At 33.1% G+C, this 18,157-nt stretch overlaps 1 protein-coding gene across 50 annotated transcripts in view; it reads left to right on the top strand.

Moving 5' to 3' along the window:
• The window catches only part of RBM26 (RNA binding motif protein 26), a 99,233-nt gene that overhangs the window by 71,292 nt on the left and 9,784 nt on the right, over nucleotides 1-18,157 (top strand). For all 50 annotated transcript variants that reach the window (XR_008620657.2, XR_008620656.2, XM_055096896.2 and 47 more), the window contains 3 exons: nucleotides 2,508-2,708; nucleotides 5,374-5,460; nucleotides 17,293-17,406. Coding sequence is in view for 48 of the 50 variants with exons in the window: in XM_055096896.2 (XP_054952871.1) it covers nucleotides 2,508-2,708; nucleotides 5,374-5,460; nucleotides 17,293-17,406 (402 nt within the window). In the remaining 2 variants the exon portion in view is untranslated. The remainder of the gene's footprint in view (nucleotides 1-2,507; nucleotides 2,709-5,373; nucleotides 5,461-17,292; nucleotides 17,407-18,157) is intronic.

Here is an 18,157-nt window from a genome sequence, read left to right as displayed (position 1 = left end):
TTAGGCTAAATAATACAACCTTAGAACAGGTTATACTGGATATGCGTTTTTACTGTGGGGTTTCTTAGAGGCTTTTAATTTCTGAATCTCTAAAAATACATATTAAGTATTCAGTGTTACTCAAGTTTATTTGTCCAAGGACCCTCCTTTTCAAGGAGCATTTTGAGGCATTAATATTCCTCAGAGCATACTTCCGTATATACTGTTCTATTACTAATGTTAATCCTTGAGCTTCAAAATTTATTATTACGTGTTATTTTGTTATATTGACAAATGAAGAATTATATATATGATAATCCAAAATGTTTTGATATATGTGTAAGTTGTGAATTGATTACGTCAAGCTAACATGTCCATCACCCCACATACTTGTGATTTTTTTGATGAAAATTGAACATTTAAACTCTGCTGTCTCAGCAATTTTCAAGTATACAATAATTATTAACAACTGCGGTCACCAACCAGTGCTGTACAATAGATCTCTAGAACTTACTCTTCCTATCTGACTGAAACATTGTACACTTTGACCAACATCTCTCCATTCTTCCTGTCCCCACAGCCCCTGGTAACCACCATTCTGCTGTCTGCTTCTATGAGTTTGTTTGTTTTAGATTCCATGTATAAGTGAGATCATACAGTATTTGTATTTCTTTGCCTGGCTTATTTCACTTGGCATTATTATTTGGATATTAGATGATTATTTTAGCTAATGCTAAGATTAACTGTCTTGAGATGCAGAAACTGAAATACCTATACTAGCAGAGATTTGGCAGCTGTGCCTGCTTCACACTTCCATTTGGGTATCTCACATCTAAGACTCAACATCTTCAAAATTTTGCTTATCTTGCTCCTACACCCCATCTGTACAGTTATACAAACCAGAAATCTGGCAGTCTTAATTGATTTCTCCCTTTGCTTCAGCATCTATATCTAATTAATTATCAAATTTTATATATGTTACTCCTAAATGTATCTTAAATGCGTTTACTTCTATCTCCATTGCCACTACTGTAGTCCAGACTTCCTTCTTCAGGTCTTTTGTAGTGGCATACTGAATGGTTTCCCAGCTTCTTTTCTTCCTTCTACTCTGTTCTTAAAACTCTAGCCAGAATATCCTCTTCAGCACTGATTTGGTTACATCACTCTTTTACTGCTTAAAATCTTTTAATTTATTTTCATGGCTGTTGGGATAAAACTCAGAATCCTTAACATGATCCTTAAAGTTATGTGTAATCTGACTCTGCCTTTCTCCAGGCTTATCTCTCCATCCAGCTACATTGGATTATATTCAATCTTTGGGAAATTACATTTCTTTCAGCGTTGGTCCTTTTTTTCATGCCGTAACCCCTACCTCATTCTTGCCTTTTTTCTTTGCTCCTCCTTTGATTCATTGAACAAGTATTAAATACAGTCCACCAGCTACTGCTGGGAATAAAGCGGAGAATAAAATGGAAAAAAAAATATCTTGAGGGAACATACATTCTAGTGGGTTATTCACTGCAAATCTTTGAAGTTCTTCTCGAATCTTAAAGCATTTCTTCACGTTTTGAGTCACTTCTCATTAATATAGTTAAATAACTTAGTTGTTCTTGTTGTTTTTTAAGATGGAATCTTGCTCTGTCGCCCAGGCTGGAGTGTAGTGGCGCGATCTCGGCTCGCTGCAACCTCTGCCTCCCAGGTTCAAGTGATTCCCCTGCCTCAGCCTCCCGAGTAGCTGGGACTACAGGCACAGTGCCTGGCTAATTTTCAGTATTTTTAGTAGAGATGAGGTTTTTCCATGTTGGTCAGGCTGGTCTTGAACTTTTGGCCTCAGTTGATCTGCCTGCCTCGGCCTCCTAAAGTTTTGGGATTACAGGCGTGAGCCACCACGCCTGGCCATAACTTAGTTGTTTAATGCTTCTTTACACTTACGACTTGGGTTTCATGAGGGTAAAGACTTGCACACAGAAAGTGCACATTAAGTATTTGTGGAATGAAGGAGTGGTGTGCCATCATCATACAGAATAATGTAGAATATCAATGTGTTACATCGGTTCTATAATGATGTTAGTGATAAGTAATTAAAATGATTTGAGATAACTGTACCTATTGAAGTCAGTTGGCAAACAAATAGAAAATCATAACTGGAAAAAATGTATTTATTGTGAATGTAGGTATTATCTGTTTATTATCCTGACTTCTGAAGTAACATTTAACACTGTATACTTGGAAATCAGGAGTTGCTGATCTTTTTGTGATATATCCTGATGTCTTAGAGAGCAAGAACTTAGAAAAAGGCACATTTAGTAATTCCAAGACCTCGGTGTTATTTTTTTGTTTCAGTTTACTAGCCACCTACATTTACTTTCACTAAACTAAAACCCCAATTTAAATTATGTGATCCTTTTATAGGGCATTTGAATACATTGTCAAATTGCATTAAAGTTTTATTCATCTGCCAGAGTGTAATGCTTGGCTTGTGTTAGTAATCACAGCATTGTTTAACCTGTGTGTCTAATCTCTTCTAGGCTGCCAAACGAGGGATTCTTTCATCTGGTCGGGGCAGAGGAATTCATTCAAGAGGTCGAGGTGCAGTTCATGGCCGAGGCAGGGGGCGAGGGCGAGGGCGAGGTGTGCCTGGTCATGCTGTGGTGGATCACCGTCCCAGGGCATTGGAGATTTCTGCATTTACGGAGAGCGATAGAGAAGATCTTCTTCCTCATTTTGCGGTACTTTCTTACTGCTCAACAAAACAAATGCTGATAATCATCATTGGGGATAGTAGACATAATTAAAGAGGAAGTTATGAAAAGGACATAAGTAATTTCAACTCGTTAATCTGAACAAAGAGTTTAATCTTTAATTTTTTTGTTAATTTAAAAACAAACTGTAGGATTTGTATAATTATCTAGAAGAGACATTACTATTCTTACACTTAGTAGGCCATGAAATATTGTGAAATGAACAATATAAACTTTGCTGTTTCAGAGAGGGAAGTCTTGTAGTTTAGTTTGATTTGATATTTACTTTTAAAGAAAAAGTTAACATATTGCATGGGCCATCCAGATTTTTAAAATAAGGTTTGTGTTTGTTAAAAATGTATTCTTGATCTACCTGACCCAGTACTGAAACAAGATAAAATTTTGACCTATGATCTTGAAGTTGCCTCCGTCAGTGTCAGGATGTAATGAAAAAGACTTTATATAATGGTAATATATTGACCTACAAGAAGGGAGAATGGGATTCTAGTCTCTGTTAATCCATTATTTAACTTGGACTTCCTGGGATTTATTAGGCTCATGTTCAAAATGAAGATTATACTTGCTGAATGGCCCTTTCATCTCAAATGCTGTGATTCTTAGTGGTATCCCAAAGGTTGGTTACTAAGCATCAGTTTTACCCTCAGCATTATATTTAATAGTAGTTGCTCTGGAGATATGAAGGAAATAATCAGTTCTTTATCCTCAAGGCTTTTACATGTATCAGTTTAACACAGAATAAACTACAGACATAATTTATAATCAAATTATAATTTATTAAGCACTATAAATACTTTAGTAACTTAGAGAAGTATCACGCTGGCATATGATGGAAAAAAGAACAATAGAGGAAAGTTTCATAAAGTAGTAAAACTGTAATTTAGATCTTAAAGAATAGGTAAGCTAGTAGGTAGGTACATAAATGATTTAACCTTTTGAAAATTCAGACTTAGGTGTTTAAAAATCATATTGGAGGCTTGCAGCAGTTACAGATATTTTGTCAGGACATAAGGAGATATTGACAGAAATGGCTTATGTTTAAGAAATAACCAAAATGATTAGTATTTAAGAATGAGGAGTCTAAAGTCCTGTTCTTGGTGGATTTAAAGGGATAAAGAAAGGAATTAAGAGAACTAGAAAGGAGCTTGGAAATAAATCTTGCCCATCTTTTCCCTGCTGTGTACCCCACTTCCACACCTTCCACAAGAGAAAGGAGAGCCAGATAATTTGTATGTTGTGTATAGTTTTACAGCTAATCAGGAAACTAACAATGAATGTGCTAAAATAATCCAAACAGACAAAGTGAGTTTGTTGTGATTTATGTTTTGGTGAGACTAAGGTGCTTTTGGCTGAGAAGTATTCAGAGCCTCTAAATGAAACTTCTGACATGCATTTGGACATTGAAATTTCACTCCAAAGTTCACATTTAAATTATTAGTCTTAAGTATGAGCACAGATTTAGTTGAAGTTTAGCTTCTTTTCTCTCAACCTATGATTTGAACACATGATGGATGTCAGAGGAAAAAAATTTACATTATTTAATATCTGTGATGTTAAAGGACCATTAACTATTACAAATTGTGATTAACAAAAATGCTGTATCTTCCAGTACCAGTAGTAATAGTAATAAAAATTATAACTAAAAACCTATAGAGCACTTACTTTGTGGCAGGTATGCCCTCTGAGTGCCTTACAATAATTCATTATGAGTTATTTGGATAACCCTGTGAGGTAGATACCTTTATTACGCCCATTTTAGAGGTGAAGAAAATGATGCATGATGAGGTTAAGTAACTTGTTTACACAGCTAATAACTGGCAGAGCTAGAATCTTAGTGGCTCTAGGACATTCTCTTTACTGTGCTCTACAGAACATTTCTATGATATGTGTGGAGCTAATGAGATTATAGTTATAATTTTTGGGGGGGATAATTAGGAAGGTATTGATAATGATATATAAAGGACTAGAATTTTGTGGGATAAAGGTTGCTGTTTGTAGAAAAATCCTCCCACACATGAGGGAAAAAAATCCAACAAACCAAAAACAGGGATAATATAATGTAGCTTTTAAATGTTCTAAACAACTATAAAGTACAGTAGAGTGTGTAGTAAGCAAAACCATGGTCAGTTAGGGTGTTAAACTTTTGAATCAAGAGACCTGGAATCTCTTCCCATTAATTAACAATTAACTTTGGGGAAGTTACTTAAATTTTCTTTTTCTTTCTTTCCCCATTTATTGGGAATGATACCAAAAACTCACAAATTCTGAGGATTCAGTATGTTGCTTAAGAAAGAGTTTATCTTGGGATTGGTTTAGTGAGTATAAGAGGAAAGTTAGTTAGCAAGAACGCTCAGGCTTTGACCATTATTTCCTTCATTTAAAGCATAGTTCAATCGAGTATAAGTTTTATTAATTCTGGGAAGTGTGAATTGTATGTAAGATTGGAAGACAGGACCACCTTTTATCTTATCAAGTACTAAAATAAATTACTCACCATACTTTTCTGTTAACCATTATGAATTGTTATGTATTCTGGGTTATATTTATTAGTATTTTAATGTTTTTTAATACCATTAGGATTTTTGGATATTTCAAAATATTTATTTGGAGGAAATACTTTTTTTTTAATTTAAAGCAATATGGTGAAATTGAAGATTGTCAGATTGATGATTCTTCACTTCATGCAGTAATTACATTCAAGACAAGAGCAGAAGCTGAAGCAGTAAGTTTTAAAAATAATTTATCAATTCAGATTTAAATGATTTATAAGTATTACTTTTAAGTTTTAATATAAATGAATTTTTTAACTTACTAAATAATATGCTTTGACAATAGGTAGAACACCTGAAGTGGAATTCATGCCCTCAAAGAATGTCCTAATGCAGTTATAAGCAATTCTGTGTGTAACATAATACAATTAAAATACATAGTCACCAAGTGGAATGTCAAATTGTGCTGTCGTGAGATACCAGGGATTCTCCTTTCTTTCTTTTTCATAGTAGATAGGGCCACCCCACTACCCATTATTCTTTTTTTTCAGCTGACCCAAAACAGGATCTGCTTTGGCAGAATGAGTGGTGAGGGATAAGGTACAAGCAGTTCTAATGTCTGCCCATCTTAGCCATTCCTCATCTACTGCTTCCTGGTCTCATCAGGTTGAACTCTAAAAGAAGTGTCCCTAGTTCAGCATAGCCCCAACTAGACTTCTATGATTTTTTGCCTAAGACATGGTATATACCTCTAACTTTGAGGGTACTCTTAGTAAAGTTACCTTAAACTATCAATCTTGAATTGTCTTTCCAAGGACTGACCTTGTCTTTCATTTGGGTTTCAAAGATTAAAAAAAAAGGAAAATGGGAGTGAGGTGTAGGGGATTCATAGGAGCCTTTTTTGCCCTGTGTGTTCTTTCTTCAGGAATTGTAGAGAAGACAGTGTCACTGTTTTGTCCTTGACATTGTTCCAGGGATGAAATAGTTTTCCAAATGAAAGCAATGAAAGAGTGAGATGCTTTTCAGAAGTTTTAAGTTGATTTCAACTTAAATAAGTTTTGAAAAAACCTCTACATTTATTTATCCTCTTTGTAGTGAATGTTCTCTGCCAGCACAGTGGTACATTGCTTACCTGGTAGAAGTTGCCCTTGGGGCATTGTAACCATAAGACTATGGGTCTGATAAGTCATTCAACTGGAGCCTTGAAAAAATCTAGTTTTGGGGGTAGAGGTAGGGGGTAGTACATTATTTCATAAAATAGGAATTCCTGATCTTAGGGTGTTCTCTTTTTAAAGCTAGCTTTGAATAATCATTTCTTTAATGTTCTTTTGTGAAAGTAAAAAGTAATTTAAAATTGATGAGATTTTAAAACTCATAAGCTTGTATGTGTGTATGTTATATTGAAAAAGGTAGATCTTTGATTAAATGTTCTCTCCAGGGTATTGTTAAGTGCAAGTTTAGAATAAGCTTCCTTTCAGTGGTGGCTTCAGTTGATAATTTTTAGTCTCTTGCTAGATAGGTAGTTTTATGTTTTATGTATTTTCTAGGGAATAGTGGTATTATAAAATAATGATAGTTGTTACTGTACAAATGGTTCAGATATTGCCAAATTTGTGGATTTATTAAGAACTTTAAATATGTACTACTTCCCTTGCTTGCTTATATGACTGAGAAAAAATTAAAACCTCTTCTTAAATAATTTTTGGAAATTTTGCTCGCGGAAAGACTTTTGACACGTACCTTCTTTCTTGGGTCTTGCTTTTTGTACCTTAGGCGTTTATACAATGTATTTTTCAAAGTTAATAGCAATAAAAAATACCAGGGATTAATGTATAAGGAAGACTTTAGCACTGAATTACATGAAGGTTGAATAAGTGACAGAATAACTAAGGCCAAGTTAGGTCTAATGAGAATTACCTATTTAGAGGAAATAGCTTTAGTTGGATTTACTTAATAGACTAAAAAGAAAGAGTAATGACCACTGCTATGATAAATGTTTAGATTTTTAGTTACAAAAGTTGTTAAAGCATAAGCATATCCTTAAGCCAGAAAGTTTCTTAAAATTTTGTAATGTTGAAAAGAATAGAAAATTAAGTTGAAGCTTATCTTATACAAGCAGGATACATATAAAGCAGTGGTCTTCAAACTTTTGGATTTCAGGGAACAGTAAAGTTTAGGAATTTAAAAATTTGTGTGTTTGTCATAGAGGTATCAATTTTTTATTTTGCCAGGGAAGAATACTTTAAAAATACAAAAAGATTGTCATGTTCTATCACCATTGTTATATAAAATAAAGGAAATTTTAACACTGAAAATGTAGGAGAACATGAACTTGCAGTAAAGGATAGGCCTTCCCAAGAAAAAACTGTCAGCCCTTGCCAATGTTTACTGTCAAACATTACATTGTTCTTGTTTTCTGGACCATTATCCTAGATGAGTGAATGAATTTATTTTCTATAATCAATAGATGCATAGTATTTCAAGGTGAAAGTACAAGAATAAATAAGGTAATTGAGACATTCAGATATAACTGAAAAGTGAGAAGTTTTCCTCAGGAAAAATATTGAAGCATTTTAAAGACTATCAGTATAAGCAGAACACTGTTAGCTTTAGGTTAAGATGGTTTATGGTTTGACTCTGCCTTGTTACCTAGAAGATGGTTCCTATTACCTTATTTTCTATTTTTTGTCTATCACCATGCCAAAGTACTAAAGTTGGATAAGTACTCAGACAAGAATAAAGCAGTCGTCTCTTCCATGACTGATTTGAATATTATCTTTTCTGCACTGAATTGTTACTGTACCTTTGTAGGAGCCCAAGATCCTGTTCAGAATAGGAATAATTAAGTTGCTGTTTTAGAAGAATCAGAACAAAAATGAAACCTATAGTCCCAAACTCACAGAGGTACAATTTTTTTTTTTTTTTGAGGCGGAGTCTCGCTGTGTTGCCCAGGCTGGAGTGCAGTGGTGTGATCTCGGCTCACTGCAAGCTCCGCCTCTCTTGGCTTCATGCCATTCTCCTGCCTCAGCCTCCCGAGTAGCTGGGACTACAGGTGCCTGCCACCACGCCCAGTTAATTTTTTTTTGTATTTTTAGTAGAGACGGGGTTTCACCATGTTAGCCAGGATGGTCGCGATCTCCTGACCTAGTGATCCACCTGCCTCAGCATCCCAAAGTGCTGGGGTTACAGGTGTGAGCCACTGTGCCTGGCTGAGAGGTACAATTTTTTATATCAAAAGGAAAGAGGGGCCAGGCGCAGTGGCTCACACCTGTAATCCCACCATTTTGGGAGGCCGAGTGGGGTGGATCTCTTGAGTCCAGGAGTTCGAGACCAGCCTGGGCAACATGGAGAAACCCCATCTCTACCAAAAAATTAGCCAGGTGTGGTGGTGTGCACCTGCAGTCCCAGCTGTTTGCGAGGCTAAGGTGGGAGGATCACCTGAGCCCAGGAGGCAGAGGTTTCAGTGAGCTGAGATCATGCCACTGTGCTTCAGCCTGGGCGACAGAGCCAGACCCTATCTTAGCAAAAAATAGGGGGAAAGAGAATCATGTTTTACTAAATGGATTCAACCAAAAGAAGTCAAATTATGTGCATAGCAGAGTGTGTGTGTGTGTGTGTATGTTTTTACTGATACTTAATAGTTATTAAGTGCTGCTATGTGATGGGCACTGTGCTACCAGAATTAGTAACTTGAGGTCTGAAGCTTGTGGGAAAGTAGCCATGTGCATTGAACTCAAGAGTTAAAGAATTGGAAGTCTTTCTTTGTAACTTCTAAAAATTAGATTTTGCATGTTTTTAAAAATGCATGGTCATATATATTATATAATTATATGTATTTGTGTTCATAACTCGTGCTTTAACATTCTATAACATTACAAATATTACTAAACTTGCTTTTAGCCTTCTTTTATATATTAGTTATATTATCGTTACTAAAAACATAAGGAACCATAGGATTGCAGTTTACTTTTCGGTAATTATCTGTATCTCAAGTCAGTTTTCTCCGTAGTTTTTGCAAAACACTGTTTCTGCAAGAGATCCCCTAACAAAAGATTCTCTTGTCAGATAAGTTTGTGAAAGGCTGCATTTTTATATTCCATTTAGAACTGTAGTCTAAATGGACTAAGTCCAGAGGTAAACAAACCTGTTTAATTTTGTTTCGCCCAACATTTTTCCAAACTTAATTGTTTCCAGAACATTTTCCACGTAAGATGTGGAATCCACAATTACTTTTCATAGTTTTTTCCTCCTTTGTTAGATCTTTAACCTTTGTGCTTTCTGTTATGTATATGCCATTCCTTAATTTGCTGTAAGCTTTGAATGAATGTGTGTAAGAATAAATAGTCAAAAGACTAGAGACAAGCCTCTGAATAAACTATTTCAGCTTTAAAACTCAAATTTTGTGTACATTTTATAGTATAGAAATTAGAATTATAAAATGTATTCACATATGCACATCATTGAGCTTCAGCAGTTACCGACTTAGGGCCAATCTTATTTCGTCTATATTTCACTCGCTACAACTTGCCCACTCCTTATTTTGGAGCTATTCACAGTCATTGTATCATTTCATCTGTAAACATTTTAGATGATAGAACCTTAAATGATGGAACCAGTTTCTGGAGTTTTGATTCCTTCCTTTTTCATTTAGGTTTTAACGTAGGTTGGCTCTTCGAATGATAGAGCCTTAAAAAAATACAGTACTACTATCACACCTAAAAATTATATTCCTAAATATCAAATATCCAGTCAGGGTTGACATTTGTCTAATTTCTTGTAAATTTACTTTTTAAAAATAAGGATCTAGATAAGGTTCATATTTTGATATAGCTTGATTGGTGTTATGCAGTCATAAATTCATATATAAACATTTTATGGGTACAAATCCATTGCTCTCAGTTATTAATGTTGAAGTTATTCCATCTTTGGCCAGGAGACTACAGGTTGGCTCCTGAGTGCTTTTGACAGGATCCTAGTGGTTCTGTTCCTTCTGGTATGAGAAGGTGTTCTAGGTTCATTTTAAACACTGTCTCTTCCAGACCTGGAATTGACCCTTTCTCTAAGGAGCTTTGGTTTATTTATTAGGCAAAGATATTTAGACACTACAGTTTGGGTACTAGGGGTACGCATTACTATTAAGTATGTTACCATCACTAATCCTTTTCAGTTGTCAGAACTGGGAGTGAAAAAAAAACACATATATATATATGTATATGCACATATATACACATGTATAAAGAAATTTAGAGCTCATACTGATACTTTGCATTTAATTTGGGGCTATAAAGTTTTTAATACATACACATATATACACACATACAAGTAGATAGGTAAAGATAAATTCAGAATTCACTCTGATACTTGTTAATTCTAGACTCTATGGTTTTTACTTAATCTCATGGGTCTTAATGTCTCTACATTTTTCCACCTTTCTCGCTGACACCAACATGTGGGTGAACAGATATGTACGTTTAAATTTTTAATGAAAATTGCCCACCATACAGGTTATACTTATTTGCCCACCAAAGATGTATGAGAATGCTTTTTCCCTACACTCTTGCCATAGTGTGTACGCTACATAGTGGTTTTACTACTTTTCTTATTAAAAAAAAAAAAATCCATAGGTATGTAGTTTGTCCTCATTTTTATCGGAGTGGGGTATCAGTTTTATCTTCAGTTTATCAAACTGAAATAGAAACTCATTTAGGTTTTAATTCACTTTTCTGATTGTAGTTGAGCCATTTTCATGTTTAATTAAATGCTGTCTGTTTTTATTGTTTGTTTTTATGTCTATCAACTGTTAATGTCATTTGCCCATTCTATTATTTTGCTGAGTAGTCTTTTTTTTTTTTTTTTTTTTACTTAATGCAGGGGCTCTTTGTATATTTGGAAATTAGCTTATAGCTTATATTTTTATGAATTTTCATTTATGCTGTATTTTCCACAATAATAGTTAATTGTCCGGTTAATCTTTTTTTATAGTTTGAAAGGCTTTCACCAATCTGAGATGAGAAACATTTTCCCTTGTTTTTTCTAATACTCTTAATAGGCTTTTTTTTTTCTTTGAAGACTTCACATTCATTTTTTAAAAAATTTACGTGGAACTTATTTGGTCTAAGGAGTGAAATAGGAAGCCTACTGGGTTCATTAGTTAAATCTAGTTTTTCCAGGCTTATGTGAAATATATAAATTTCTGATATGTTTATTTGGGTGTGTTCCAGACTCTTCCATTGATGAGTTCTCTCTTCATGTGCCTGTTTCTCACTGTTTTAATTAAACTAGCTTTCTAAACTCAGTAGTTTGTCAGGGCAGTTTGGATTCCCTCTCACACCCAATTATTACTCACTTTCAGAATCTTGCTGGTATGTTTTAGGTGTTTATTTTCGATGTAAACTTTTGAATAAACTTAGTTTCAAAAAGATAGACTAAGTTATGGGAGAATGAACATAATAATACTAAATTTTCCTCAAATACTAAGTCTTCCTCTAAAACCTCATTGTCTTTGAAGTTCTTCAGTACTTTTTACATTGTAAGAGCATTTTAATTTTTTTTAACATAGCCAGTATATATTACTAGTGTTAAGGTTTTCTTTTTTAAAAATTAATTTAATTTTTAGATTCAGGGAGTACACATGCACGTTTGTTAATGAGTATATTGCATACTGGTAGGGTTTGGGGTTCTAGTATACCCATTACCCAAATAGTGAACATTGTACCCATTAGGTAATTTTTCAACCCTCATCTGTCTCCCACCCTTCCTGCTTATAGTTTCTTTATATAGACAACATACGTTGCTTATAAATTTCCCCATAATAATTCATCTTTTTATTGCTATTTTAAATGAGATCTTTTGTTCCATAATATTTTCTATTGGTTCTTCATATGTACGAAGACTGTTCATCTTTTTTTATTAAATGTGTAACTGCCATCTTATCAAACTATTTGATGGTTTTAATTTTGCTCTCTTGGGTTTTTTGGGTTTTCATTCAATTTATCTTTGGTTAAACATAGTTTTACCTCTCACATTTCTACACTTATACTACTTTCTGTTATTTCATCGTTTACCTTTAGAAAAATGTTAAAAACATCGGTAATAATAGTGACTGACTTTTTTGCAGAATGAAAATGCTTCTAGTATTTTCAGTATTATGTGTGATGCTGGCTTTTTGTCTTAAGGTAGAATACAAATGACTCTGTTTCATTAAGATTTTTGATCAGAAATGGATTTTTTTTTTTTTTTTTGAGACAGGTTCTCATTCTGTCACCCAGGCTAGAGTGCAGTGGTCTGATCACAGCTCACTGCAGCCTTGACTTCCTGAGCTCAGGTGATCCTCCCACCTCAGTCTCCCAAGTAGCTGGGACTATAGGCACACGCCGCCACAGTTGGCTAATTTTTGTATTTTTTGTAGAGATGGGGTCTCACCATGTTGTCCAGGCTGGTCTTGAACTCCTGAGCTCAACCAATCTGCCTGTCTCAGCCTCACAAAGTGCTAGAATTACAGGTTTCTGTCACTACGCCCAGGCTAGAAATGGATTTTTATAATGCTTTTTGATGTTTGTATAACAATGAATTTTTTTTTTTCTTTTTCACCTTATTTCATTGCACTGCTTCTAATCATTCTCTTCTGGTTTAAATCCCATAGTACTGTATTTTTAAAAATCACTAAAGTCTCTTCTTTTTCTTTCTATTTCTCTTTTTACTTTTTAAAATGATTTTCAAAAGTAAGATTGGTTTGTAAATTTTGGGAGGGATATTTTTGTCAGGTATCTCTATTACCTGTCATTGGAAAGTTTCCATTATTCTTTGCTTTCTGAGATAATTTAAGTTGCATCGGAAATATGTTTTTTAAAATTTTAATAGAATTCATTTGTGAAACTATCAGTATCTAATGATTAAATGTGTCTTTTTACAGGCTGTTTTGTAGAAATGATTTGTTTAAGTTTATCTTTGCTGGCTTTAGTTTGGTACTTTGGTAGTTTTTTCAAAAATTATCTTTTTAATCTAGATTATCAGCTACATTTGCATTGGGAAGCAAATTTTATCTTCATCTGATACTATTTCCCCCCCTTTCATATTTTGTGGATTTTTACATTTAGCTCCACTTTCACCTTTTTGACCACTACGTCCTAGCCCAAGTAGGCATCCTGTAGAGCACATTTAAACATGGTGTTCCTTAACATTTTATAAATGGCTATACAGTTCACTTTTAAATATATATTTTAATGGAATTTTAAAGTACATGCATAACTCTTGAAGCACTGCCATAGCATACTTTAAAAAGTTATTTGCATTAATTATTTGTACTGTTTAAAAGCAGTACAAAGCAGTACAAAACTTAGGTCTGTTTATACCTAAGTTTATACAATCATGTGCCACTTAAGAGGGATATGACCTGAAAAATGTGTTGTTAGACAATTTCATTGTTGTGTACACATCACAGAGTGTATTTACACAAACATAAATGATATAACATACTACACACCTACACTATATGGTATATAGCCTGTTGGTCTTAGGCTACGAAACTCTGGCATTGTGTTAACTATACTGAATACTGAGGCACTTGTAACACAGTGGTAAGTATTTGTGTAGGCAAACATATCTAAACATAGAAAAGGTACAGTAAAAATAGGGTATAAAAGATAAAACATGGTATACCTGTATGGGGTACCTACCATGAATGGCATTTGCAGGACTGGAAATTGCTCTGGGTGAGTTAGTGAGTGAATGTAAAGGCCTAGAACATTACCATCGTATTTTATAAACTCGTACTTTAGACCTTATAAACACTGTACACTTAGGCTATACTAAGTTTATAAAAACATTTTATCTTTCTTTAATAATAAATTAACCTTAGTTTGCTCTAACTTTTACTTTTAAACTTTACAATTTTTAAAAACTTTTTGACTCTTGTAACGCCACTTAGCATAAAACAGACATGTTGCACAGCTGTACAAAAATACTTTCTTTATATCCTTATTCAATAAGCTTTTGTCTATTTTTAACTTTTTTTTATGTTTTACTTTTTAAACTTTTAATTAAAAACTAAGACACAAACACATACATTAGTCTATGCCTAAACATGGTCAGAATCATCAGTATCACCGTTTTCTACCTTTACGTCTTGTCCCACTGGAAAGTCTTGAGGGGCAGTAACACACACACAGCTGTCATAGGCAATGTGTGTATTATAGGCTGAGGCCTACGATAACAGTTCCTTCTTCTGAAATACCTCCTGAGGAACCTGCCTGAGGCTGTTTTATAATTAACTTAAAAAAAATTAGAGTACACTCTAAAATAATGATAAAGAGTATAGTATAGTAAATATGTAAACTAGTAACAGTCGTTTGCCACCATATTCAAGTATTATGCTGTACATAATTGTGCGTGCCATACTTTTATATGACTGGACTGGCAGCACAATCGGTTTGTTTACACCAGTTACACCATGTGAGTAATGTATTATGATAGTTATAAGGTCACTAAGCAATAGGAATTTTTCAGATTTATTAAAATCTTAGGGGACCACTTTTGTATATAGTCATTGTTGACCAAAACATTGTTCTGTGGTGGCTGACTTTATGAGGATTTTAATGGATCACAAAGGACTTGTTTTAAATCAAGGAATAAAACAAGTTATTCAGTAAATGATGTTGGGGCAATTGACTAGCTATTTGGAAAAAAGACAGCATTATGTCTTTTTTAAATATCCAAATAAATTAAATTGGATGAATTTTTTTTCTTTTTTTAATACATAAAACATTTAATACATGCTACAAAATTCTTTTTTTTAAATAGTAAAATCCTAGGGATTTAAAAAAAATAGTCTTAATATTGAGAGGGCTTTTTAAGGTATGGCACGATATTCATAAAGGAAAACATTGGTAAATTCCAGTACATGAAAAATTTAAAACTTTTTGATGACAAAAACAAAAGAACAACAACAACCCCTTTCTCTCCAATAAAAGGTGCATCATAAAATCAAAATCCAATCAGGGAAAATATTTTGCCCAAAATATCACCAAACTTCATTCAATTAGAAAAATATAAGCAGGCCAGATTGTGAAAAAAGTCAAACATTTCACTTCTAATAGAAAGTCACACAAGATGTACAAATACACAAGATTGTTCATATCTGTAGAAATTGCTTTAATTATGCTAAATATATAATATATATGGCCATTCAAGAAAAGTGACATTTATTGGTATGGACATCGAGAGATATTTATGAAAAGAATTGGGTTAATAATTTAACCATGAAGTTATAAACTAGTATGTTTCCGTATACATACCATACATATTTGCATACAGAAGTTCTTTCAGTATGTGTGTAGAAAAATAAATGTAGGATTTAACTCCGAATTCCTCACAGAATGGTGGTTATCTCTTAGGGCTAGGGATAATCATGGACTGCTTTTTTACATTATGTGGCCTGAAATTTTGAATCTTTGTAAAAAGTGAAATGGGTGGGTTACAGAAGGAATTGTTTAAACTTTAAAGATTTTATGTTGCAATTACCTGAAATACTGGTTTCTTGAACTTTTCTAATATAAAACATAGTTTTATCAAAATGAAAGTAATTATGGAATATGTTTCTTATAACATCAGAAGTTCTTAGTTTTCCTGAGTAAATTTACATCTTTACAAAGCAAAAACTCAGTTCTTTCAAAAATTTACACAGCCTAATTCTCAAGTTTGTAATGGAGCAATGTTAATAAAAAGTTTGTAAATCATTTTGTAATTAAAGTTGAAACTTTAGAAAGTTGTAGCCTCATCTTACAGATTTGAGGAGCTGTGTGCTGAATATAGAGATGTGTAAAGTTAGATCATCAGAAATTTTTGTCAGTAACTTATTTTTGAAAATGTCAGTAATTCTTTTGCTTTTTAGGTGAATTTTTTTTAGCTGAATGTAAGGATGAGTTTTATGAGTAGGTATTTTTGCATTAAACAGTTGGAATTCCTTATAGAATATGATACATTTTTATGTAACAGTGATAGCTTCAAAAAATTGCAAATTGTCCTGGAACTAAAATACATATAAGTACTTTTTAAAAAAATTCTAGTTGTATGACATTGTGACAAAAATTCTCTGAGCAGCATTTGAACAGGCATGAAATCTTTTAAATTTATCATAAATTTATATGTGCAGGTTTAAAATTTATACCTGGGGATTTTAATACCACACAACTTATGTCAAATATCATTGAATATGTAATTGTTTCTACATTTCACATTATGCTGTACTTTGAGATTGTATTATAAATCTTGTGTGAGTGTAAGTTATTGGCAATATGTTGCTAACACTGATTTACCGTAGTTCATGTTACTCTAATTTGAATGCAGTTTCCAAACCAGCCACTTAATATAGCAAGTACTTAGACATGACTATTTTGTAAGTTCACGTTTTATATTCAGTTATAAAAGTTTGGTAGGAAAAACTGTTTTTCAATAGAAGAGTTCAGAGGGGTTTTTTTTCCTTTCATTGAGACACTTATATTTTGTTTTAGTTTTATAATAAACATTTTATGGTAGTTGGTCATTTGATGTAATTTGAAAATAATATACTTTACACATGCAAAATTATTATTAAAGATTAATAATTATATACCATTTATAAATGAACAGTAATTGAAATAAAATATATTTAGCATATTGATCCTAATTTAGACATTGATTCAGACATTAAAACTAGGATCTTGAAGTACCTTGGGATTGTCATCTTAAACAGCAGTTGTCATTGTGTTATAAACATGTAGACATACTTCTTTTAGTCAAATATTGGCCAGTAGTGAAATAGCTATATTTTATTATGAGAAATTATTCTTGTTTTCTTTTTGAAGGAATTTGCAATTACTAGTCTGATTGTAGGAGTAAATAACCATAAAAAGTAAAGTGTAAATTATAATAATAGTAAATTGAATAGTAAATAATCAAAAAGCAAATGGGCAGATAGCCATCTTCAGTTGTCTTTAGCTATTTTAATTTTAATGTTAGGCACTATGACATTTATTTTTTTCTTCAGAAATTTTTAATGTCTTATATTCCAATATTTTTAATCATTTTAGGCTGCAGTTCATGGAGCTCGTTTCAAAGGGCAAGATCTAAAACTGGCATGGAATAAACCAGTAACTAATATTTCAGCTGTTGAAACAGAAGAAGTTGAGCCTGATGAAGAAGAAGTATGTTATTTTTTTTCCAATTATTTTTACCCTTAATCGTTCATAGCTTTTATATAAAATGTGATTTTTATGGCCATGATTTTAACATAAAACTTTTATTCCTGACCCATAGTCCAGGCAGGGGATATCAGATAAATGCAAACAACTTTAAATTTTCTGGATAATGAGAAGAAATGTGGATTGCTAATTCAAAAAGAATATATGAAAATCATATATATATACTCAATTTTTATTTACCCTTAGAGACAATGATTATTCATTAGATTTTTATCCACAGGAAATCTTGTAATATTTTAAGTTTTAGGATAATCTATTCTCAGTTGCTTTATTAACATTTCAGCTTTCCTTTATTTTAATTCATTTATCATTTTAGTCATTAGAATGAATGCCTGTTATATGGTAGATACTGTCATAGGCACAAAAATGAATAAGACACGGTCCCTATCTATCATCAAGGAGCTTATAATCTGAAAAGGGGGGTGGTGGCAGACACATAAGAAACTAGTTACAATAAAAGGCAGACTGATAACGCTGAATAAAGATTTGAACAACATGCTCTGGAAACTCAGAGGAAGGAGTGATTGTTTCCATCCCAAAAATTTTAAAGGAGGTATTGATAGTGGAACTGGGCCCTAAGCAGTAAAACAGCTTCATAAGCTAGAACTGGAGCTGGTAATATAATTGAGAGGTATTTTAGATGGAGGGATAAGCATCAGGAAAAATGAAAGTGTGCATTTTTCTTTGAGTAACA

The sequence above is a fragment of the Pan paniscus genome, chromosome 14, assembly GCF_029289425.2.
Source record: "Pan paniscus chromosome 14, NHGRI_mPanPan1-v2.0_pri, whole genome shotgun sequence".
NCBI classification, from domain to species: domain Eukaryota; kingdom Metazoa; phylum Chordata; class Mammalia; order Primates; family Hominidae; genus Pan; species Pan paniscus.
Note: the sequence above shows the minus strand (reverse complement) of the source record. Positions and strands in the feature narration are given on the sequence as shown.